Raw genomic sequence first — 17,753 nt, forward strand, 5'->3', positions numbered from 1 at the left:
TGGGGTCCTCCTGGCGACAACATCTTAGAAAATTCTGTCATCGCATTGAAATGGTTACTATAATGAGGCCATATTTAATCACACATGATTTGATTTGATTTGATTTGATTTGATTTGATTGGGCTCTTTGGATTCACAAGAGACTCCATTTTGTAGCTATAACCAGATTTCTACAATGCCATGACTGTTTAGGTACCACAATGTGCAGAAATAGGGAAAGAAAAAAGATTAGAATAACATTTTAACTGCATGCTGCTGTGTCTTTAGGACCCTGGAGCTCTTAAACCAGTTGACATGTCAGGAAGAAAAATAGTAGCACAAGAAAGTTCAGCAAGCCAAAAGTAGAACAATCAAGAGAAAAAGTAGCTTCTTGGATATTAGCAGCACAGAATTTAATTACAAAGTATAGTATAGCCTATGTGTAGGCCTACTGAAACAGTTTACAAACAACGTAGGCTACATCTTCAATCAAATAAACAGGGGCACAACACAGTTGACATGTCAGACTCGTGCAGTTCTAATTCAGCTCAATTTCATTCAGATATCTTGACGCGAGAGGTCAAGGGACCCGTGTGAATGTAGACATGCCCATTTACCTTTGTCAAAAACTTGCAGAATTTGGAGCTATTTTACGCTTGCTTGCCAGCGAGCGATCATAACACTGAGTATTCATCTGGATTTCTAGTTTCCGCTCATACCAGGACTCTGCTGTAGTTTAATAGGCTAATTGAGCGTGTGAGAGCTCCTCAAATACCCAGCGAGCACAAAACGTTTTTTCAACGTTGATTTTTAGTTGAAATCTGGGTGATATTGGGTTTGAACGTCTAAGACCTAATTTCACCCTCTTTTCAACCGGCTAAAATGCGGTTACAACGTCAACGTGTAAAAAAACACAATTTGGTGCATCATATTGTTAAAACATTTGTTGTAGCTTGGAATAGAGGCAATATTGATAGTGTGTGAATTGGCATTTGTCCATTTTATTGTGTAACTGAGAGTTGAAATCTGGTCTATACGAAAACTACATTTCAACGCATTTTATGTCACATGAAATATCATAAATATGGGACTATATAGGCTATGTGGTGCCAGCAAAAAGCTTCCAGGACACAACTATGGTTAATAGTTTGGCGCAATACTATAAAATAATGAATTCAGTTCCTGCAGCAACGCGCATGCGCAAGTACTTACTTGCTAGCTATACTAACCGTGACTGACTAGACTAGACCAAAGCAAGTCTGCACCGGTCTGCACCAAGTGCGGAACGAGGGGCACGCTATGTTATTGTAACAGACTGTATACGAGGCTCTGTGTACCTCCTCAGTCTCTGGTGTTAAATGAAGTTAACCTCTGAAGCCATAGGCTACAGCTATAGACAACACACACACACAACATAATTTTAGTCTGTTACATTAATATAATAGTCTCGTACACATCACATAAAATAACTTGTCCTCCGATCGTGGACAATCATGTAGTCTACAAGTTGTGTGCGAGATAGAGTATATATGTGCCCAGCTCTCTACAGAGTATAAGAAAATATATAGCTCATCGCGTAGAGCGGACTGGCTTGAATGTGGGAAAGCGGGGTTCGAATCCCGTGTACGCTGATGAATTTTTCATTTAAGATCCTGGTGAAATATGGTCTAAATCTGAACGTTCAATAAACGTCTGCAAATAGTGGGTGAAAAAACTTTCACTTTCAAACCTTCCTTGCACGTTTTTTCAACGTTGACCCTAAACGTTTTTTAAACGTCTTTTCAACCGAAAAATGCTCGCTGGGTACAGACATATTCTCAACACCTAATCCTGACATATTCATTCATTCATTCACAAATGAATCTTCAATCTCAACAACAGAACTACATTTCTGGCTGTCTCATAAAAATGTAGGCTATTCAGCATCAGCAATAATCAGTGCACAATCAAGTGCAACACATACAAACTGTAATATTGAATCATTATTTAGGTGCATGTGCTATCATCCGAAACTGAAGAAAAACATCCACGTTCCATTTCATAAACTGGCATAAGCTTTAAATAATAATAATAACAATAATAATAAAATATTTAAGAATTTCCTGGCTATATTATCCTCCCCAAAACCTCCAGCCATTTGAAAGGTGTGAGGTGTGTCTGAGTCCAGGGATTGCTTTTGAAAGCTGAAGTGAGACGTCAAGATGTTTTGAAATTTGCATCTGGCTATTTATTTCAGTTTTCAAATCTGAGATAATTGCAGCTCATTTGGCTTATTTTTCAGTGTAGCCTCAAACGTTGTAAAACGCTGTTTTGTCATTCAGTCTTTAAAATCAAATTTGCTTCTCAGCCGTAAAGGAAAAACACACAATGTGTGGACCAAAACAGCTCAGCAGGCACAGTAGAATATCAAAAATTGAAGAAAGGAGCTGTTAGGAATTTAAATGACTAAATTGAATTGGAAGTAATTGTACCTGTGTACTACAAAGAGTTTAACAAAACAGAGTACATCTTCATGAAGGTGATACGGGAAAGATAAATACCGCAACGCGTTTCAACCGTTGGGCTTTCGTCAGGCTGTATGGAAGGGCGTCGGCTGCCAAACCTGTATAAGGATACGTGGCACCAGGTAAGAGGGAGTGACGTGAAGGGGGCAGAGCCCTGACGTCAGAGTTCAACTACACTCTACTGGATGCAACAGATAACACAGGTAATAATGTATACAGTTGTGCCAATACAGACATCACAATAAATACATAAGTAGAGGCAGGAAATCACCATAGGCTACACAGGGCGCACAGTGTGCATATGTCTAGTGTCCATATAGGCTACAGGGACGGTAGAGTGGGGTATGCATATATAGGCTATATACACACAAAGACCTACCAGTGAGCAAGTTTTTAAAGTCATGTAGGCTAGGCTACAAGCATAAAACATGCGCAGGACCAACAATGACACAAGGAGGAATGATAATAATAACAGAGACTGATTGAGAACAGTAAGAATACAGCGGCTCATAGGCCAGAGAACAGGGCACAGGTTAAATAAAACATTAGAGGTCTAGCTCCTGTGTTTCCATTACAGTTTTTCGCAAAATAATTGCGAAATTTCTACAACTTCGACAATGTACAATTGCGACTTGTAGGCGTTTCCATTGAAGTTGAGTTTGAGTGATTCCCCGTTGCAGCAGCTGCCACAGTGATTACGCACGGGGATCTGCCCCATATCCCGTCCCCTGCATGCTCAAATCCAACCAATGGTCAATGCAAATCACCACATGAAGTTACAACGCATATAAACGAGCCTGATTATCAATTCAAAAGAAAATGAGTGTCAACATATTGCTGGCTGCAGTGAATGCAGTGAGCGCGAGAGGCAGAGGAAAAAAGGTAGCCTACAACTGCGCGCACACAGACAGGCAGCCTGTCACCATGGACCGTTTCTGTCATTAAACATGATCTATTTTCCCCAGCTCCGCTTTTGCACAACACTCGTCTTTCTGCTAGGTAGCGTTGCTTAAAAGTTTTCCGCTTGCTGCGGAGGTTTTGCCACGACGTATCGAACCCTTTCTCCCTCATTTCCTTTCATTTTCCAAAGGAGAAGATGGGTCACATGACATGCAAATGCGAAAAATGCGTTTCCATTACACTTTTGCGATAAACTGCTATATCGACACGTCTGAAAAACCACCTCATGAGAGCGCAAAAACCTTTTGCGATATTTGGGAGGTTTTTCGAAATTTACGTGTTTCCATTACCCACTTTCTATTGCGATATTTAGATTTTGCGCATTTCTGATGGTAATGGAAACACGACTCGCCGTGTCCAGTCTGTATAGCCAGCGCGCTTCGCGCTGGAGGAGAACCCTATCTAGATCCCCACCCCTCGGGTGCGGTTTCACACTGTCGATAGCCCAGAAATGAAGGTCGTAGTCCCTATGTTGGTGTTGAATAAAATGTTCAACTAAAGGGGCTTTAGTGTCTTGCCGGCGGATAGCGCTCTTGTGCTCAATGATGCGCGTGCGTAACGGGCGGAGAGTTTTCCCGAGATACCACCGTGCGCACGGGCAGGAGATGGCATACACCACCCCCTGCGACGCACAGGTGGTGAGATGTTTCAAGTGGATGGTTTGTCCGTTAGGGAATGTGATGGATTTGGCTTTGGTAGTTTGTGGGCAGACAGAACAGTGGCCGCACGGGAAGTGGCCAACAGGAGGAGGGCGGGAATCGATGGTGCATTGGGTGATAGTGGGGGTGTGGAGCGTCCTGACCAGATTGTCCCTGATGTTCGGGTTTCTTGAAAAAGCAATCCTGGGAGGTGTGGAAAACAACTCATGTATCTGGAGCACTCTCCAGTGCTTAAGCAAACACCGTTTTATTCTGTTTGCCAGGGGGGAATATTGCAGGGTAGCGGTCACTCTGGGAGAGGAGGGGTCAGGGGGTCTGGGTTGGAGCAGGATGTCTCTGTGGGAATGTAGGGCGCGTTTAAACGCATGGGAGATGGGCCTCCGTCCATATCCCCTCTCCTGGAACCTGAGTTTCATGTGTGGCTTTGTCTAAAAAGTCATGTTTACTACTGCACAACCTGCGGAGCCGCATGAATTGTCCAGTGGGGAGGTTGTCTTTCAGATGGGTAGGGTGGTAACTCGAGGCATGGAGGAGGGTGTTTCTGTCTGTGGGTTTTCTAAAGATGGATGAATGTAGTTTTGACTGGTGTTTATATACTGTAACATCCAAGAAGTTGATCTGGTCATGGTGATGGTCGATGGTAAAGCGGAGATGGGGATCCCAGGTGTTGAGTAGCGCATGGAAGTCCATGAGTGTGTTGGGAGAGCCGTTCCAGATGAAGAACACGTCATCAATAAACCTGCGCCACAGGATGATGGAAGATATAAATGGATTGATACTGGGATTATGGGCAAAGTCTCTCTCAAAAGCCCCCACATAGAGATTGGCTATGCTAGGGGCCGCGGCACATCCCATGGCAGGCTTCCCATAGACCCCTTGAGTGAGATCCCAGGTATACCGTTGACAAATACATAAGATCCTTAGGTGGCTGGCGGCACCACTTTGTAATGTTGATTATATTTTGTTTTGTTTTTCATTTCTTTCCCCTGTGTCTGAGCCTGTTTGTCTGTTTTGTCTTGTTTGTGTTCTATAAAATTTTAAAATGTGAAAAAAAAAATATATATATATACACATACATAATTAAGTAGCCTACACAATAACCGCATCATCTAGAGGGAATTTGTGTGGATTCCATTGCTTAAACAACTTCAAAACATAATAATAAAAGAAAACAATAAACAGTAGCTGCTGGAACTAAATATTTCCTTATGGTCTCACATTTAAAAGTTAAATGAAGGAGGAATACGTTTGACAAGTGTCTCTTTCACATTAAAACAGATCTGTTTCCTGAAGAAGAGCAACCTTTGATTTCCCTTCTTGCAAATTAAATTAGTTCCTAAAAGTTGGGTCTTCAGAGCCTTTATCCTCAGTGAAAAGATCAGTCTCAAAAACACAGTTCACCATGTCAGCTGCTATACAGTACTTATTGCAATAGCTCTAGTCCCATTGGAAAGAGCCTGCACTTTGAAGAACTTGGTCAAGAGGTTGAAGGTGATGTGGCATGAGTTAGATTGGTATGGGAGGTCCTTTAGTTTATATGCTGACATAATGGTCAGGACAACCGTCCCCAGTTGCCCCCCAGTTAAAAAAGTGCCTTGCATATATTCTCATGCTCATCCAGAGATCATTGCCTGTGAACGTCTACATATTTTCAAGACTTTCAATTGCCTGTTCTTTTGTGTATTCTTTCCATGCACTGGGGATTTGTCCTGCACCCTCAAACTTTTTTCCGTAATAATTCTCCAAGCTCTTTTCAAATCGACATACAAACCACTTCCAGTAGATCACTTCAGATGAGTCAGGAGTGATGCTCCACTGTTTCCAACCTGGACCAGCTTTTCTGTATTCTTTGTAGCAGAACTTTCTTTTGGATGTTGAACAGATAAAGGTTTTTTGACTTGCCACAACAGTGGTGCAAAAATCAATACCAAGCTCTTTTGTGTCAAACATGAAGCCCTTATAGGACATCCCAGATATTCCATTGGTGCGATGGAAAAGGGCACTGTGATCAGTCAAATGTCCGTTAACGGTGTTGATGCAGACAGTGTAACAGAAGGGACACTTTTCCCAGCAGCAGTTGCAGAGATGTTTCTTTAGAGGAACATCGGGTCTTTGTCGGAACATTTTCATTTGCAGTTGGGTTGTACAGCAGAGTTTTTGGTTGAACTCTGTAGAGAACTTATTCAGACCTGCCTTAATTATTTCCTCAAGGAAATCAAAGTCTGAGATTTTTTGGCTAACAATACCTTTAGGGTAATTAGCATCACAGACTTTCTTCAGCCACATTTGGATGTCTCCATTAGACTCTCTTGTTGCTGAGACCATGGTATGTATTATGTTCTTGACTTTGTGGTCAATGTTGTTCTTTATCTGGGTAAGAACTGCAGGATATTTTTGTGTTGTAATATATCTCTCAACAGTGTCTGTTATGAATCCTTCAAAATACTCCTTTGTGTTCTCAATGTAGCTCATAAAGTTGAAGAAGTCTTCTGCTTCAGCTAAGACTTTCAAGATGTGTTTTTCCAAATTTGTTCTGTTTCCACTGAATTCTGGTGAAGTGGCTCTCAGTTCCCCAGCTAAATCAATGGCAGCTTGGTCATACACAGCCTGCTCAATAGAGGATTTCAATTTAGCACAGACAAACTCACCAAGCACTGCTGTGGATGTTGCATTACCAAAGAACTTCTTGAATACATCGTAGTACTGCGGTTTCATTTTCTGAAAATGTGCAGAAGCGTCATTGCTTCTGAATTCACTGTGGAGCTCAGTGAATTCTTTGCCGGCTTGTTCGCACACAAAAAGTAAAAGATCTACAGTGAACTGCTTTTTAAGCTCATATTTTGTGATCCTTGATTGAAACTGATGTATTTGCTCTTTGACATGTTGAACAATTTGTTGCATGTGAGTGCTGCTGTAGCCAGTTTTTGCTATGGATAAAGTGTGTGTCATATCCAGAGCTTGTTGCATTACAGCTTGAACAAATGTTCTGACTTCATTATGGTCCTCTTCTTTTACAGAGTCTCTATAGTAGACATCTGCACCATGACATCTGATTGCCTCTTTCTTCATGTACTTTTTATAATCATCTCTGGTTGAAATTGATTCAAATTTTGTACTTGTGTTCTGTGTATGTATCAGAGAAGGCTCAAACGTTTCAGTAAGGATTTTGATCACTTCCCTCTGCATGTCAATGTCATGAATTGGTGTTGTGTTTTCGGTCAGTTCAGATACCCACTGCTTCCATAATGAGTCAAACTCTTTCTTGAGTTCATTTTCATTTTCATTCACGACCTTGCATTTCAATTGTGGAGCAAGTTCTCTACACTTTTGAAAGAGTATGTCTTCATACGTCATCTTGCTCTCTTCCAGTCTCTTCAAAGCTTCTTTCTGTTCCATAACATCGACCAACTTTTGTTTTGTCATTGCAACAAGGCTACGGAGGAGCTCTTTAATATTGCTTTCAAACTTGGCTTTCCACTGTATCAGTATCTCTTTGTCTTTGTTTTCTTCAAAATATGTGTCCATTGTCACAAGCACCTGCTTGTTTTTTTCATCCATCTCAGCATAGATTTCACTTTCCTCAACTTTGTCCAGTTTTCCATTTTCAATGTTACCACGCAACATGTTCTCAACTGTCAGAATGGCACTCCTGAGATCCCACGTCCATTTTCCATACTCCTCCTCTAATTTCCTGTGCACTGATATCTCCAGGGTGTTTTTGAAGCTAAAAACAAACTTCTCATTGAGCAATGCACCCCACAGGTCCTGGACAGTCACTGCAAAATGTGATAGGGGTTTCCCACCCGAGTCTGACATTTTAGCGATGATCCTTTTCTTTAGTTCCATGGCATTTTCACTGTAACACGGGTTAGGGGGAGCCATGGGTGGACTTCCTTCCCACAATGGCACCAGATAGCTTACATCTCTCTGAATGTCAAATGCAATGATGTCGCTGAAACATTCTACATCATAGCCCTCCTCTTTAGCAGCTAACAGAGTCATCTCATCTAGTTTCTCCTGCAGGGATCTCTTAGATGACATGTTCTTCTCTCCAGCAGCAATGTCTCCAACATTCTGGTGCACAAACACACAACTGAGGGAGAGGTTCACCATCTTCATCCTCATGAAAGCCTGAGCCGCAATCTGAATAATATCCTGCATCTCTGATGGATTCTCTCCAAGGATGTTGATCAAAGTCATGTTTCCAACACCAATGACAAAAGTTGCTAGTTCATTGTCATGGTTAAATGCTGCCTTCCCTGGTAGCTCTAAAGCTCGAAGGCCTTCAGTGTCTATGACAAGAACATAATCAACTTTCAAGTCAACTCTCTTGTCATCTGGCACTCTCATCAACTGCATGAAAGCTCCTTTGGTACATCTGCCTGCACTCACGGCAAACTGCATTCCAAACATTGTATTCAACAATGTTGACTTCCCAGTACTTTGAAGGCCCAACACTGACAGAACAAATACTCTCGGGTCTCCCAGTTTCTTAATGACCTCATCTAGAACACTAGTGATCCATGTTAAAGGCACGTGACCGGCATCACCATCCATCAGCTCTATTGGGTGTCCTGATATCATAAGCTCTGCAGCAACCTTGGGGAGTTGATCTATGTACTCTGGCAGATCTTCTCTACTCTTTGAGCAGGATGAAAGGGCTTCATAAATTTGACCCATTTCACGAAAAATGTGCTCAAGGCCAAACGTTGCTGCTTCCAGGTTTGCTGAAATTTCTGACAGTTCTTTTTGCTTGTTTTTCATTTCTTCAGATTTATCATGTTTCTGTTTTAAGACCAAAACCTCATTCCATTTTACATGATACTTATGTTGAAGGTCTAGGAGCTGATCTTTGAGAAGATTATCCAGAAAGATGCCCACCCATGCAAGGAAAAACATTCTCTCTTTTTCAGTCAGATGTTTTAATTTTGAATCAAAGGAAATCATGAAATCACTGGGGGCAGAACTTTGTTGCTGCTGTCGAATCCGTTTCATCTGCTGTTGTATCGTACACTTCTCCATCTCGAGGTGTTTCTGTAGCTTGTAAAGTTCTTTGTTTTGTTTGCACCAATCATGCCACAGGCGTCCCTGGCAGGGTAAGGTCGTCTCTTTAACTGTTAAGAGATCGGAAGAAAGACGTTTTATCAGTGTATGTGCCGCATTCTTTGCTCTCTGGCAATCTTCAAGGTCCTCGTCCACTTTTATTCCTGGCTGTTTAGCTAGTTTATCCAGTCTGAAGGAACAATCTGTCCCAGTTAAACACTTATTTATCAGGTTTTTCAGTTCCTTGGATACTTCTGACTGATTTCGATTCTTGATTCCCATTTTGTATTTTCCATTTTTTGTCCCACGTGTAGGTGAATTATCTTCAGTGGCAACACAGATGAGAGGTTTGGAAGAGTTGTATAGCTTCTTCATGATTTCTCTCTGTTTTTCGTTGTTTTGTTCTGATACAAAAACAATGTTAACTGAAGCCATGTCTGTCAAAATGTCAAGCTGCCTCTCATTGTCTACTGCATCACCATGGAGATTGCAGAATGCAGTACAGTCAGTGAAGTCATCACTGGACTTCCCAGATGGGAGGTACCAGGCAATCTCCACGACTCCATCCATCAGGAGGCGTTTCTTTGTGCTTCCTAAACACTCCCTATTAAAAAAAGGGCTGTGATGTTCGCTGATCAGTTTGCACAGTAATTGAGATTTAGAAGAGGACAGTGAGCCCATTCTGAAGACTGCCACCATTGGTGTTTCTGCTTGGCAAATAACTTGATTGATGACCATATTTGACTGATTTGTTGGTTTCCAGCTTTTTCTGATTTGACGGAAAGTCCACAAAGGACATTCGATTTCTTTTGTGAAAAGATTGGGCACAAGCAGAGGCAAAGCATACTGACATTGTGACAACTTGGTAGTCATGTACTGCTGAAGGAAACTGTCTGCACAGTGAAACAGTGCCATCTGAAGATCCATTGAATGGATGTAAGATTGTCTCTCTTCACTATCTTCAGCTTCCATGTTGTTGTTACAAAATGCATCAAAAAAACTTTCATCATCCAAATCAACTTCAGGAGACTCGTCCTCCTTCACCTGAGTGGAACGAGCTTTGTAGTCAAGGGAGAGTAACTTATGCATAAACGCATGACAAATATCTTTTTCAGAACACACCTGCTTTGTCTGCTCAAACATCAAGAAGTCTGCTACTGAAAATTTGTTTTTATATCTGTTGTTAATTTTGAGTCTGTCAAAGAGCTCTTCTATTTCTTTGCTTAAACACAGTTTTTCTGCTGATTCCTCTTCTCCTGATGTTCCCTTTGGAAGCTTCAGATCCTTGTGTTCTTCCTTCAAAAATAGAAGTTTCTCTTAATTTCCTTAATTTTCACAGTATATAAAGCTAATAATTCATGTACTTGAATAAAAAATAAATTGGTTATTCAGCCTGCATTATAATTCCAGTGATAATAAAATGTGAATAACTACAATACACTGCTCAGAACCATTATTGTCAGCATGCCAACATAGAAATAAAGATAAAAGTGAATAATATTGCATGTGGGCTTAATTAAAGTCCAGAATTGAATACTTACCAGTTCTTCATCTGCAGCAGAACTGCTAGCATTATCTGGAAAATGCAATTGAAAGCAAGGAAACGTTTTAAGGAAATTGTAATTAACACCGGTGCCATGTTTGATCAGTTTGGTGTCTATGGCATGACAAATATCCCGAATTAGTGATTACCGGTAGTGTTATTTTTTTCTTTTCTTTTTCAAAATCACCCCATCAATGATCAATAAGATATGGAAGCAAGCAACTCATGTTGTAAGTGATCACTGTCCTCACCTGAGAAGATCATCCCTTCCTTGTGTTTATGATGTAGATGTTGATCATCTTCTCTCAGTTGCTTTATCCCTTGGTCATTAGTGGTCACAGTCATGTGTGACTGTTGTTTCGCTCCAGTAGATTCCTCCTCTTTTGATATATCATTTAGAGGCTCTGGTTTCTTGTATTCAGCCTAGGAAAAGTATAAACTTACTACTTTCCTCTGTCAGATTGTTTGGATATGTCTACTGTAGTCAATAACTCTTTTGAAATAATAGTGATATGGTATATCACAAAACTAAAGTGCTTACCGTATTGGCATTTGCAGCACAATCATCGGCATCATCTGGAATAAATTGATCAAATGAGAGACAGATAAATAAATAAATAAACAAACAAACAAACAACAACATGGGCGGTAACATTTCAGACCATTACAATGAACAAAAAAAGGGAGAATACCTATAGGTAGCAAGCAACTAATGGGGATCCAGTTTAACAAATAGCCTAAATAAATAAACAAATAATTGAACAGATAAACAAATTCAATCTCAACATAAATTTGAAACAAAACAGCGGTTAATTCGAAAACCTTGCTGCCTTTCCAAAGTTAAATGCAAATAAAACAACTAATAAAACAAATCTTTAGCCAGGTAAAACAACTTTGGTTAGGTTTAGGCAACTAAAGCAACTTGGTTAAAGGCACTACATGCGATTTGTTTTTGGCCCAATAGATGTCGCGCTAGAGCAGTAGCATTAGACACTAGTAGAGAGCCGCAGGGATGACGTATTTTTGTAGTCAGAACGCGGAAGTCCCGGACTTCCTGGTTCTTCACTGTTTCTGTCTATGGGATTTTTGAATAGGTTTTTGTCGCGATGCTTCAAATAGGTCTCTGGGCAACGCAAGATTAATCAAACGTGAACCAGAGTTAGGTCGGATAATCGTCACACATGAGGACCACTTTCATGAGTTTTGTAGCGTAAATGTGAGCCCTAGAAGTAAAAAGCTCGAACTAAGCTAATCCAGAACTACACACTGTCGCATAGGCTTCCACGTCACGTCCGCACTCAACCTGGTTTCTCAATACCAAGAATGCATTCTTGTTCTTGGGTTCTTGGGGAGAACGTTCTTGCTAGTCGTTCTTGGAAGAATGAACTTGCTAGGTCACAAGCACACATGACGCTGTTGGCAGTTTGAGACAATGCGTTCTTGAGGGTATTGCGCAATACCAGCGCAGAGGCCGCCTGCAGTACTACACAAATACAAATCTCAGCTGATGTAGATGCAGCCAATTGTGCTCTGGAACCTTTTGCCATTTTTCGCCATAAATGTTCGTAAAGTGGCACTTATTGAAACCTACTACCCTGCTTGTAGGCATCAAAAGTCATCAGAAATTAATTTAGTGATGAAATAAAACTTTAAATTGTAAAAAAAACTTTCCGGAGCTTATGGCGTCTTCTCTGCTGCGTTCTGCCTCTGCTTATGCCGAAATGCATGCTGGGATATGTTGGGCCAAGTTGACACAAGTCACCACCCAGAGCATCCTTGGTAAAGTGGGCGTGTCGAGAACACATCCGGGAATTTTAAGCGTTCTTGGCGAAATGTGAACTTTGTATTGGAACAGTACTTGGGCTGCGACTGATGACGTTTCACAAGGACACAAGAACGCAAGAACACACAAGAACGCTTATTGAGAAACGGCGTGTGCACTGACCCCGGGCTGAAAGGGGCTGAACCAGGTGAGGGAAAGAGAATTTCCGTGTTCGTCCTTTGAAGTGGTGACGTTATTGACGTATATATCCCCACCGACTCAACAGTGTAGTCTCATTTAGCCGTTTGCTAGCTAGCCGCCCTTTTAACGGCACGTAAAAGCTTCAAAACTCATAAAAGTGGTCCTCGTGTCGTGTGTGAAGATGATATTACTAAACACTGGTTCGCGTTTGATTAAGCCAGCGTTGCCCAGAGAGATTATTAGAAGCATCGCGCCAAAAACCCATTCAAAACTCCCATAGGCGAAAACAGTGAAGAACCAGGACTGTTAGCATCGATGATTTCTGGACTCATTCCTGCTGCTCTCTATAACAGTCTAACACAGGCACGGCTTCCCACGCTACCATGTGCACTCACATCGCTCTCCTAGCTGTCTGCTGTCTGTGCACGAGACAGCCTGATGTGCCTGTGCTGTGTGGAGACATGCAGAGCGAGCCACACACCCGACCGACCGTGCTGAAACCCAAACCCGGAAATGCACAGTCCCACAGCTATCGGATACCACCGGGATACCACCCTTTTGTTTCTCGGTCATGAGTTGAACTTGCGCTCTCTTGCTTGTAACATTGGGACGTTAAAGGGTCCGCCAATCCCACCCCGACTCACAGACGGTGTATGCCCACTGCAACAACACGTCATTTGAAGTCGCGCAGTCGCTGCGCCCCGCCGTTCGCTTGGTGCTGCAGCTTGATTGGCTGTCTTGCTGTCTTTCAGTTTGAAATTTTTAATTTGGCCCCTCCTCTTGTTGCTGTCAGGTATCCCAGCATGCTTTGGAAGGTGATGACAGATGCAGCCAATACACAATGAATGGGCGACTGTGACTTCAAAGGAATTGTGTGCTGCGGTGGGTATAGACCCTTCTCACGGGGGCCATTTTGGGTCGAAAAGGCAGAATAAACACAGGTGCAAGCAAAACACTAATGAGGGTTTCCAAATTCCAATCATGGAAGTTGGAAAGCCTCATTAGTGTTTTGCTTGCACCTGTGTTTACCCTGCCTTTTCGACCCAAAATGGCCCCCGTGAGAAGGGTCTATTGGATAGGCATCCGTGATGTGAGGTACTTCAACATGAGACCGTCATGAACGTGAATATTCACGTTATAGGCCTACATGTGTTAGACTCTATAACATGTATATCATTATTTATTCACATTATTCACATTATTTATGCAACATATTTTCATTCAGAAATGTTAATATTTTACATTTCCGGGCTATGCATTCTAGAAACATAGCTGGACTAGTTGGATGGCTTTTTGATGGGCCTTTTTCACAGCCGCCATTTTGTGTCTAAAAAGGCAGGGTAAACACAGCTGCAACCAACTCACTAATTAGGGCTCCAGCGCTGTCTGGAACACCTAAATGGACTGGAAGTTGGAAACCCTAATTCATGTTTTGGTGCACCTGTGTTACTTCCTGCCTTTTATACACAAAATGGCTGTTGAGAAAAAGGCCTATTGGAGTGTTTTATACTAAGGCAGCAATCTGGTGTTTTGTTTTTCAGACACTGTATCTGATTTAGTGTTTTATTCATTTCCTGGTTCAATGGAGGCTGCAACAGCAGTCTGCATAATTTAGGATGAAGATTTGTGTGATGTGAATGACGAAGAATGTATTCCTAGTCTCAGCCATATGCGTTTCTACTGTAAATTGGCCAACCCAGACCATATCAAAGATATTTTATACATTTTTCTTTTGTATAAACAGAAACACCCAGACAGATGAAGTGACGAGGATGACAACAGTTCAGATGTAACCTTGTTGGGTCAAATCTTCAAAGGATTTTGAAATACTACTAACCTGAAGTTTCTTTCTCCACTTTGCTTTTGTTGTGGTGCCCAACACCTGGCATCACTTGTTCTTGACTTTGCTTTCTCTCTTGATACATTTCTAATGTATAGCGATGTGGAACATTTTCTGTGACCATATGATTGATCTTCTCCAACAGTGTTACAATCTCTGTTGGATTATTCATCTTCTTATCACAGATTTGATACCTGCCCCCACATCTTTCAATCAGCTGCCTCACATCACTCGGTTTCTCCAGGTCATCTTCCAGTGCTACACAGTCTTTGTTTTCATATGTGAGAAGAGCAATCGCAAAGGCAAAGTCTCCAAGGATTTGGATTCTCTCTAGATTAATCTGCTCAGTGTTGGCAGCCTGGTTCAGTCGTTTGAGCAAGAGGAAAGCATGAATTCCCTGGTCACCATGTGCACACTGGCTTAGGTGTTTGTGCAAAGATTTCTGAAGTTCTGGTTCCTGCATGCCCAACATATTGATGACGGAGACATGATGTCCACATAGATCATAAAGTCCTCTTGCAAAATCTGGAGTTTCTTCAGAATATAAGTCATCTTCATTAAGAAGGAGATTGTTATGTCCAGTTGTCACTGCGTCAGGGTCACCCACCAGTGCAATCGTAAGTTCTGGTGTCACTAAACAGCAACAAAATGGTGGTGGGGGGATTGGCTGGGTTAGGTAAGGGTAGGGTTAGGTGTAGGACATGTGTAGGTCTTTCAAAGAAAGACATGTATGTTAGGGTTAATACTCCTGTCAGTGCCCCTGGCCAAGGTACTGGCAAAAAAAAGAACTGGAGTTGGTCCCCGGGCGCTGCACAGTGGCTGCCCACTGCTCCTAGTTCTAGGAAGTTTCCTAGTAGAGGATGGGTCAAATGCAGAGGATGAATTTCCCCAAGGGGATAAATAAAGGATAACTTAACTTAAATAAAGGATAACTTAACTTAACTTAACTTAACTTAACTTAACTTAGGACCAAATTCCATGTTAAAAACAATTAGCTGTGTTGTTGTAGCCTAGGTAAACCCAGCCCCCACGTGACCTGCTCTCTCAGTTCCCAGTCACTATCGTGACTGAGAACAGGTCTGAGAGCAGGTCACGTGGGGGATGGGTTTACCCAGGCTAGTGTTGTTGATGTACCCCAAAGACATTGCCTAAAGTGCCATAAGACTGAGTGGTGGTCACACCACTGGGCTTCAAGGTATTTTTGCTTGTTATATTGTAGCCAGATTGTATTGTAGCCTACTTTAACTATATTTGCAGTTTTACATCTGGAATTTCCTATAAGCATTGTCCCTTTTTTAAATTATATGATGTACACTTTTCTCTTCAATATACATATGAATAAAGAGAGCTGAAGACTTGAGTAAGTGAGGGAAATTAATGTCTCACCTCTTTTACACTGCACATTTTCTTTCTTCTCAGTGTCAGAATTTGATGGGTTCAAACTCTGAACAGAATCACTTTCTGTTCCTGTTTCTGGTGTCTCCTGTAGACAATGCAGCCCCTTTATTTATTAGACTAGACTAGAGTAGCTGACAAGATTGCACAATTAATATCTGGAAAACATGATTTTCTTTCAATTATTCATTATTTACAATTAATATTTTAATTCCAAATTCAGATATCCAAACGTGACCCGTTCATCAAAACGATTCACAGTACAACATTTAAACTTGTAAAGCATAATTGGTACAGACTGGATCAAAGATATTGAATGATGAAGGTCATAATGTACAAAACAGTTTTTCCTTGCCCTTCTATATAAGCATTGAAACGATTGAAGCATCTGAAACACCTCCTGTTTGACCAAAGTTTCCTTATAAAATAATAATTCTTGCAACACTTTATTACACAAAATTGTAGTGAATAAAGAACAAGTGAGGAACAAATCAGGAGCAAGTTGAGCAACCCGATAATTAATTAATCAAGTCGTTTCTAAGTAACTGAATCAAGGACTATAATAGGCTAATGATGATTGAACAGACTGGGATATATTAATGATTACATTACGTAATGATTAGTTCATAAATATAAATACGCAAAAATGCATTTGGTTCCACCTCAAATGCTTTCTTCTGGATACCCAAAATGGATGAGAAATTGTTGACAAACAAAATGGAATTCGGTTCCAACTTATTTAGTAGCCTAAATGCAGGATTCCTGTCGGGCCTGTGACAAAAGGATCCCAAAGGGCCCTCAATCCAATTAAATTAGAACATTAGAACCTTGACTTGACTTGTTGACATGGGGTTGACATAATAATTCCTCTTAAAGACATTGTTACTTTCTCTCTTACCTCCATTTTGGCTCCACTCACTGTCTCATCTCTTCTCCCCCAATTTCCACATTACATACACTGAAATACAAAATAAGTTTCAACTATCAAAGTTGGTCTATGAATTGTAAGATTCTGATTCTTACTAGGCTACTAAGGATAAATAGAGCATGGCAAATATTTTCATGTGAACATTTTATTTTGTTTTGCACTTCCATATGGCAGTGCAAGAATTCCATCATAATAGATGGTATGGTGTTTATTCTTAATCCCCGGGGGGAAACATGGTTTGCCACCAGAGCGAGTACAGATACAAACAAGAAAACAGTAACATACAGCACAATAACAATAGCACAGTAGAAAGAGAGAGAGCCTCACAGCCTCACAGAGCCTCACAGCCTCAGATGCAATGTAAAAACATTTTTGAAACATTTTGCTGCTGCTTTGTAAAACAGTTTGATTGGAGATGACCATTCGAATAAATATATGTCTGTGAAACTGTTGTGACAAAATGCCAGATGAGAAATAATTAATCAAAAGTCGTATCAAAATGAGCTGTTTGGGGTTAGAAAATACTCCAGGAAGGAAAATCCATACCGGTATTTGTTATTTGACTTATCAGTTACATTCTAGACTATTTATGTGTGGTACAGCATGTCAAAATAATTTATATACTCACTTTTTTTGCTGTATCCTCTTCACTCAGTGTAGAAAGTAGTCTGTGCCTTGTTGTCGTCAACTGTCCCCAACACCAACTTATATAAGACTACAGTGTTTCATTCCAGAGCTTTTGTTCCTTAACTCTTCAACTTTGCTTCCTTCACAAATTAATAGATGCTGTTGGTAGGCATAACAGTGGTATAACAGTGGTGCATACTAGCTACAGATTAGCAAAGGGGGAGGATTGTGGGATGGTTTAAGGTAATCAAGCTTTGAAATTGAGACAGCTCAATGTTTGTTTCCCTGAAAGCATGTGATCTAAGAAAAACT

The 17,753-nt window shown here is 41.0% G+C and overlaps 1 protein-coding gene and 1 pseudogene across 2 annotated transcripts; both read right to left on the reverse strand.

Annotated features, from left to right (window-relative positions):
* Positions 1–375: 375 nt before the first annotated feature.
* On the reverse strand, positions 376–17,541 carry LOC310784219 (uncharacterized protein). The gene is made up of 8 exons (XM_083645233.1): positions 17,443–17,541; positions 16,785–16,844; positions 15,878–15,974; positions 14,489–15,124; positions 11,230–11,264; positions 10,940–11,111; positions 10,687–10,721; positions 376–4,841 (listed from the first exon to the last, which is right to left on the reverse strand). Exons 2-8 carry the CDS (start codon positions 16,788–16,790, stop codon positions 4,833–4,835), a joined length of 990 nt encoding a protein of 329 aa, XP_083501359.1. The 5' UTR covers positions 16,791–16,844; positions 17,443–17,541; the 3' UTR covers positions 376–4,832.
* On the reverse strand, positions 5,178–10,198 carry LOC310784216 (interferon-induced very large GTPase 1 pseudogene; annotated as a pseudogene). Its single transcript has one exon. The product of its transcript is annotated as an interferon-induced very large GTPase 1 pseudogene (transcript).
* Positions 17,542–17,753: the final 212 nt, after the last annotated feature.

The sequence above is a fragment of the Poromitra crassiceps genome (genome assembly GCF_964638095.1).
Source record: "Poromitra crassiceps genome assembly, chromosome: 10".
Classification (NCBI taxonomy): domain Eukaryota; kingdom Metazoa; phylum Chordata; class Actinopteri; order Beryciformes; family Melamphaidae; genus Poromitra; species Poromitra crassiceps.

What these genes read in the sequence shown, in the direction of transcription:
- LOC310784219 (XM_083645233.1), bottom strand. An exon ending in AAATGTGCAGTGTAAAAGAG is followed by an intron (nt 15,125 to 15,877) that starts GTGAGACATTAA and finishes GTTGCTGTTTAG; the next exon opens with TGACACCAGAACTTACGATT. An exon ending in AGTGGAGAAAGAAACTTCAG is followed by an intron (nt 11,265 to 14,488) that starts GTTAGTAGTATT and finishes AATTTATTCCAG; the next exon opens with ATGATGCCGATGATTGTGCT.